This window comes from Poecilia reticulata, linkage group LG7 (genome assembly GCF_000633615.1).
Source record: "Poecilia reticulata strain Guanapo linkage group LG7, Guppy_female_1.0+MT, whole genome shotgun sequence".
NCBI classification, from domain to species: Eukaryota; Metazoa; Chordata; class Actinopteri; order Cyprinodontiformes; family Poeciliidae; genus Poecilia; species Poecilia reticulata.
In genome coordinates, this window is record NC_024337.1 from 29,586,147 (window position 1) to 29,594,144 (window position 7,998).

Below are 7,998 nucleotides of genomic sequence, written 5' to 3' on the forward strand. Positions count from 1 at the left end.
AACACGATTACAGTTTAGTAAAAGCTAGCGTGGCTAACACGATTACAGTTTAGTAAAAAGCCTTTTCAGGTGAAATAAAATCTTTAATGTATGTCAGATACGGTACACATTGCATATTGATCTGTTCAACTAACGTAAGGCTGTAACAGACAGGCTTCAGGATGTAGAAGTYGTATCGATACTGCCATTATGCTGTACTTTGCTAAAAGGTTTTCATAATGGATGTGTTTATTATTTACTTTATTTTTTTTTAATTCACTAAACTCAAAGAAAGCAAAGAAATAATACTTACGCCAGCAGACACTCCTTTGTTCTGCCAGCAGAACAACTCCTGACGGTTGATCGGAGTTGTTCTGCGGGCAGAACAACTCCGATTGTTCTGCCAGCAGAGTTGTTCTGCCGATCAACTCCGGTTGATCCTACAAGACGGTTGATCTTGTAGGATCAACTGTCTTGATCCTACAAGATGGTTGAGCTGCAAATGCGGTCGTGCACAAGCTTTGATCCAAGCAAGGCTTTCTGTTTCAGATTTTGAAAATCTGCGAATTTTAGTTCCACAAACACGATCAGGATACCTGACATCGCCTGTACAGATACCCCACTGACGGAAAACCATTTTTTTGTCCTGACGCAAAAACTCTGTCGTTCTGGTAGCCCACAATGTAAATTAGCATGAGTTTGTGAGCCGGTAACCCACGTGATATCTGCGCTGTGAGGTAAAATGGGCATTAGCCAATGAAAGGCGGACCCTGTGGTAAGGTCCATGCGTGTTTCTCACGCAAATCCACATGCCTTCAAGTACAACTTTTTTTTAAACACATGCGCACTTTCAAAGTTTCAAAGAACCTAACACCAACTAGGCGCAGCGAGAGCATTACACGTTTTCGATGTGTACCGTTACTGTGTAAACACAGATTGTAATTATAACGTTATCGTGTAAACGATCCAACAAAATCGTTGTCGTGTAAACACCCCCTAACACTCACTAACACTCTTGTTGAATTAACACTGTATTTTTAACATACAACACTTGCACTGGAAATCTTAACACTTTTGAATTTGCTGTGCAGCTCACACAGCACAGGATGCACGACATGGGACTTACAGAATCAGACATTTGCACACACTGAACACTTTATACAACTGATGATCACCTCCATCCACTTTGGCTCTGTCCACCAATACAAAACTTCTGGAAAGAAACAATCACCAAACTGTCTCAAATCTCTGGCCACAACATCCCACTGTCCCCTTCTGTCTACTTACTTGGTAATCTAGATGAACTGAACATAAACTCCAAACAGACCCAAACCCCACTGCTTGAGGTCCTGACTATCGCCAAGAAAACGATGTTGCTTGACTGGAAAAAGAGGAAAAAATCAGTAGCCTACCTCAAAATGGCTAGATCTACTTACACAACAGATATCAATGAGCAATAGTAGTCAGTACATAAAAACCAACTTGAATATTTCAATAAAATATACTCCATATTTCTAAATGCAATTTCATTGTTGGTGAGTCAATTCCATCCCAGAAGCAAAGACCAGGGGAGAGGAGGGAAGGGAAGGAACCAAATAAGAATCATAGTGTTTCATCTTCATCCTTTATTTATTTATTCTTTATTTGTTTGCTTTCTTTTTTATTCCTTTCTCCATTTTCTCCCAAAATATGTCACACTAAATTAATTAGAGAACAGAAAAAATTATTCAAATTAGAAAATAACTGCCAAGATTAAAATAAAAAAGCATTCTAATACACATATTAATCAATTAAATTTTTGTTGAGACACCAATTGACTATTCTCTGTGTTTTGTTTTTGTTTTGAAAGTGCCCTTTTTTAATGTATACCTACATGTTGTTTGTGTTTGTTTTTGTTTATTCTTTCGGTTTGGTTATTTTATTTCTATTGCTGCTATTTTTTTATCATCTGGTTAATTATTTTGCAGATCAATAAAAAGAAAAAATAGCCTATATATAATTTAACGTAGTTTTAACTAAAAGTCAAAATTTTGTAATTTTACTGATGACAGTGTAAATATTAGAAAAGACATTTAAGTTCAATCTAATTGGAAGAAATTAGCATCTGCATATCTTACCTCGTATTTCTGTCAGTCTGTCAATGATGCCATTTGGAATTTTCTCAGCAGCTGGAGGCTGAGAGGTTATCCAGATCTTGGCCTCTGGAAGCAGGTTTCCTCTGATAAGGTTTATAAGTAACACATCGACTGAGGATGGTTCTCTGACATCAGTCAAAGAACTCTCTTTATACTTTTCAAAGTCTAAATGTTGATATGCATCCAGTCCATCCAACAGAAACATAATATTTAACTGAGAATAGTCAGAGATGATGATATTTTTGGTCTCCTCAAAGAAGTGATTAAGAAGCCCAAACAAACTGATGTTTTTATTTTTTATCAAGTTGAGTTCTGAGAAGTCAATTAGAAACAAAACTTCTACATTTTTTGCCTGGCTAGAGAAGATATCTTTGATCCAGCTGAAAACTGACCAGGTATCATTTTCCTTTTTAGCCCATTCCTTTATAAATGTTTTCATATGAAAAGATTTTCCTATACCAGTTCCTCCAATGGTCAGCACAGTTCTAGTTTTCATTTCTTTCCCATCTTTGAAGATCTCAGAAGTGGATGCCACTTTTGTAAACTTGTTCTGTTTACTTTCCACTTCTTTAGAGCCATTTTCTGTTCTGATGATAAGTTCTGTTGTTTTGTGGTTTGGATGACTGATTTCATCTTTTTCACCACAGATTTCTTTCAGAAATTTATTTTTCAGACATGATTGTAGCTTCTTCCGTTGCTCATCGGTTTCTAATCAAACAAAACAAAGTTATATAAGGATGTGAAATCATGTAACTCTTGGAACAAAGTCAACAAAAATATAGAAGCTAAATTAAGAGTAATTGATTTTTCACAAATATTCTTACCTTGACATTGAACAGTTTTCTCAATATATTCAGAAGGAATCTTATCAACTCCTTTTGGTTGAGAAATGATCCAAATATGAGCGTCAGGAAGCAGATTTCCTTTGATCAGATTCGTTAGCAGCACATCCATTGATGCTGCTTCCTTCAAGTCTTTAAGTTCTTTGTTGTTTACAAAGTCAAGAGGAAGTTTGCATTCTTCCAGGCCATCAAGAATAAAACATATTTTTTTCTTGGCATCTTTGGAAACATTAACTTTTTTTTTGTTGAAGAAATCATCCAGCAGAGATTCCATGCTTTTTACTTCATTCTTCTTTGTATTCAACTCTTTGAAATCAAAGGTCATTAAAGCCTTTATGTGTTTGTTGGATTTTCCTTTTGCCCAGTCAATCATGAACATTTTTGTTTGGAATGTTTTACCAATTCCAGGAACTCCTTCCATCAGTACAGTTCGCACATAATTGGACCAACCAGGAAATTTGGAAAGCCGAGACTTATTGTTGGTAAATAAATCATTGAGCGTGACTACACTCTTTTTCCCACTTTCAAGCGTTAATATCTCAGAGACTTTCGGGTCATTATTATGTTGACCCACCTCCTTAAGAATTACTTTCTTCAGGCCATTATTTTCCTTGGGATCTCCTGTAATTTTTAAATTAAATATATGTGAACAACATGAAAAACCATTACACATTTGATACACATGAATGACAGCACTCTTCAGAATATATTTTCAGGAATGATCCACACTAATTACTCATATTTCCTCCTGGCATCAAGCCATTATTAACATCAACATCAAGTCATACTCACCTGTCTCAGCCGGTTCACACGTTTCAGGTTGGTTGTCATTAGTAACACTCCTGGCACAGACAAGACATTTAACTGTTTTGATTTAACTTTAGTTTAAATCATGTCTAAGTTAAAAGCATGGAGAGTAAAATAAGATATTTCTGCTAGGGCCGGGACTTCATCACACTTATTTTAATTAATTAATTACATACATTTTAATGTATTAAAAATGTTAATGCAATTAATCAAAATTTTTTTCGCGGAAAGGTAGCAAATCTATTCAAATCAAAAATACCATCTCAATGCAAAACATGTTGCAGCAAGCACAGATGTCCCCAATGCTAATGTCATCTTTCACAGTCCATATTTCTAAAGAAGTACATTTTCAAAGAAGTGAAATGAATGATAAGGGGTTTTAATAAAACACTTGAAAGCTGAATGGGTGTAATAGCACTTTGTAAAAATCTGAATGGGTTAAATAACCTAAATAACAGATCAGTATATCTATTTATTCAATAACTTGGCAATAAAAACAGTTTTTCCACTGAACATGTTTATTTTGTCAATCCATAGTTATCAATAGACAAAATCGCAATGACTTCCGATTGACAAACAACTTCCTGGCATCAGTACGTTCTATGCAGATTAATGACAACCAATGTATAAAACAGCAAAATGCCAGTCAGAAGAACCTGACAACGACCCAACCATCTTTGATGTCCAACACTCTGCAACACCAGACAAAAGCAGAAAATTCTTGAATGAGTTGAAAACAAAAAACACAGAGACTAGAACAGAAACTGATGTGGTTTAGTAATCACTGGATAGATGTACGCAGTGTGATTCAACACAGGAAAACATTTACAACCCAAAACAGTCAATCCAAACAGTTGAAAGAGAAACAAATGAAATAAATGTTGAAATAAAAGACACTTTTCATAAGTAACCTCTATTTTTATGTGAAATGAATCTTCCACATACGAGCACAACAAATTTTTTTGCTAAACCTCTTAACTCTAGGTCAGTGGTTCTTAACCTTTTCTGAGGTACCGAACCCACCAGTTTCATATGCGCATTCACTGAACCCTTCTGTAGTGAAAAATAAAATATGATATGAGCTGTGTTACCACCCCCGCGGCACTAGAGGCAGTAGCAGGCCCGAAAAGATGCGACTAAGGAGCAGATTTAAAGACACAAGTTCAAATCCATGCAATTGCAATAACGCAATGCTCAGTTTTTATTTTTTATTTTTATTAAAGTATTTAACTTCAACAGATAAATAAATGATAGAGTGGATGACTTTTCTATTTGATGGTGCAGAAAATAATTTTTGTCTCTTGCAAAGCAACTCATTCATTAACTCAGAGGTTCCCATTGCAGGGGGAGGGGGGCACGGGAAGCCGTCTGGATGGGAAAAAAATAAAAATAAAACATGAACTCTGTATGCGCTGGGTTTTTACCATAGAATGGCCAACTCTGTTATTTCTATGTCTATTTGATACAGTAGGGGCTACACTTCCCATATCTGTGTCCTCTGTTGCTTTTATTTGCAGTTAAACTGTCTAATCCGTTAACATGTGGTGACCTGTTTTTCCGAGCCGCCTTTAAACGCAACATGAGCGCTACGACACTCGCGCTGGGTTTACTAAGCAGTGAAGGAGACCTGCTGCTGCTGTGCAGAGCTACGCAGGTGTGTTAGAATCATGGCAGCAAACCAGCAAAACGCAAAGAACTTTTCAGTTTTTTTCCCCAAACTAACAGATTGTTGAGTAAAGTTGCTGGATGCAGGTAATGTTGGCTAAAAGATGACTAGCTAATATCAATACATCACCTTAAGCTTAACAAGTAGCCTGTAGGCTACCGATGTTGTTGTCTATGTCCAGCTACGTACATTCATTTTTGCCCCAAAAAAGGTTAGCGCGCGCGCGCACGCACACACGACACACACACACACACACACACACACACACACACACACACACACACACTGTTGGGCACTGTTCAACCATACAGCTATTTGTAATCCTAAGGGAGGGCCCAGAAAATGTTTGGAAATTGCTGGGTAGTCCCAGGAGAAAAAGTTTGGGAACCACTGAATTAACTTATTATAATGCTTCAAAATTACAAATAGCCCTAAATGTTATTAATGCACACAACACTTGGAAGTAAAGAACAACATGTTTTGATTTCCATGTGTTTGACATCTTTGGAAAACTTGGTATCAACTCTTTCAGATTCTGTAATCAACTCAAAATGTCTCCTGTTCAACGTGTTCATGGCTTTGTTGTGGCTGTTCTCATTTTCCAAACAGTATCAGCTTTATCATTAGGATAAACAAAGAAAACAACAATAAAGTACATTAAGAGACCAATATTTGTTGATTCAGGTTGTATATATTATGTATCCTGTACATTTTATGCAAAATTCATCTATATTTGATCTTATTGGGGGTTTTTTTTATAAATGATTTTTTTCCCCTCCTACTGCTCAAGAGACAACTACCAGAGTCAAACTCCTTGTGTATTTTACAAACTTGGATAATAAACCAGATTGTGATTCTAATCTTTTGCAGTGCAAGTTTGATGCATGCTTCCCTGCATTACTAATAAAGATCAGGGCATAGCTTTCGAATTGAAGCTATATACTTGATTTTTATTTAAACTATGTCTTGTAATAGTATGCTTTTTGTATTAAAATAATTTTTAAAAGCCTAAAAAGCTATGGACTATCTTTTGAGCAGAATTCAATAGCTATTGTACATTTTGCTGCTTTTTATTGTGTTTTACTAAGAAAAGACATGAAATATTACCAAAGTGTCTTACCTTTGACCATTTCTACTAAAATTTAAAGCTCCATCCTTGGATCTGTCACTTTTTAAACTCACTGAAGAAGAGTTTGAAGTTTGGTGCTCAAGTGAGCTAGAAGACAAATAGAAAATGTTTTTATAAGACAAGATCTAACGCATCAAAATCACGTTTCCCCTTAAAATATCAATTTTTACAAATGATTAAATAAAACATCTGGAATTGACAAATATCTCACCTCTACAATGGTTTTGGAATCAGGCTAAGAATTTATTTTTAAAACTTGGAGAATAAAGTCATAATATCATGGGAACAACATCGTAATATTTCAATAACATAATGCTCGGTTTTTATTTAATAAAAAATATTGAATTAAAGTAAATACAACAGATAAATAAATAATAGTGGGTGATTTTTATATTTGATGTTGCAGAAAGTAATTTTTGTCTCTGCCAAAGCAACTCATTTGTTAACTTATTATGCTTCTAAATTACAAATGGCCCTAAATGTTATTAATGCACACAACACTTGGAAGTAAAAAAAACATGTTTTTGATTTCCATGTGTTTGACATCTTTGGAAAACTCTTTCATATTCTGTAATCAACTCAAAATGTCTCCTGTTCAACGTGTTCATGGTTTTGTTGTGGCTGTTCTCATTTTCCAAACAGCATCAGCTTTATCATTAGGATAGACAAAGAAAACAACAAGTACATTAAGAGACCAATATTTTTCAATTCAAGTTGTATATATTAACATGTTGAGTTGTTGTGATTCGTGATTGTTTGTTAAATGGGTTAAGTGATCCTTTGCCTGAAAATTACTGCCATAAGTAAATTTTGCAGTGTTTAATAAAACCAACAACAAAACAAAAACACCTGGGAAAGTCAGGTTCAGGGTGTAAGATTTTCTTTTCAAAAACAGCAAATTGGACAAAATTGAACAAGAACCACATATTACTCAGTAACTTTGATTTGTATTATATACTTCAATCTGTCAATTTGTTTCTGAAAACTTACCAAGAAGATCAATTTACATTGAATGAATAATGCTACTGAAATTAGGTTTAGTTTAAAACTTATTTTAGACAAGTTGCTGCATATGGGAGCAAAGTTTATTCGTTCAGAGAATGGAACTGCTTTGCTAATTAGACTTTGAGCAGAACGGTCTTTAAGTTTTAAGATATTACAGTATGACTTTTCTGCATTTGCATTGCATAGACTTGACCAAAATATATATACATATTTTAATGAAACCTCACACAGTTGAAGTAAACACCTGTTGAGAAAAATTATTATTTTGAGTGTTTAACACAGTTTAAACCTTTTTAGAACAAATTTCTTAAGTTTGAACAGGTTTGTGTTAGTGATTTAAAACCCGAAGAACTATAGGATCTGCAGGAGAGCTTCAGCTCAGACCCCTGGGGTCTTATCATTAAAGACAGGAGGTCATAAATTAACATATGCAGG

General features: G+C 35.0%; 1 protein-coding gene across 1 annotated transcript in view; it reads right to left on the reverse strand.

The window, feature by feature from the left end:
- The window catches only part of LOC103468038 (protein NLRC3-like), a 32,812-nt gene extending 30,259 nt beyond the window's left edge, over positions 1-2,553 (reverse strand). The window contains 1 exon segment of the mRNA XM_017305673.1: positions 2,097-2,553. Coding sequence (XP_017161162.1) covers positions 2,097-2,553 — 457 coding nt within the window.
- Positions 2,554-7,998: the final 5,445 nt, after the last annotated feature.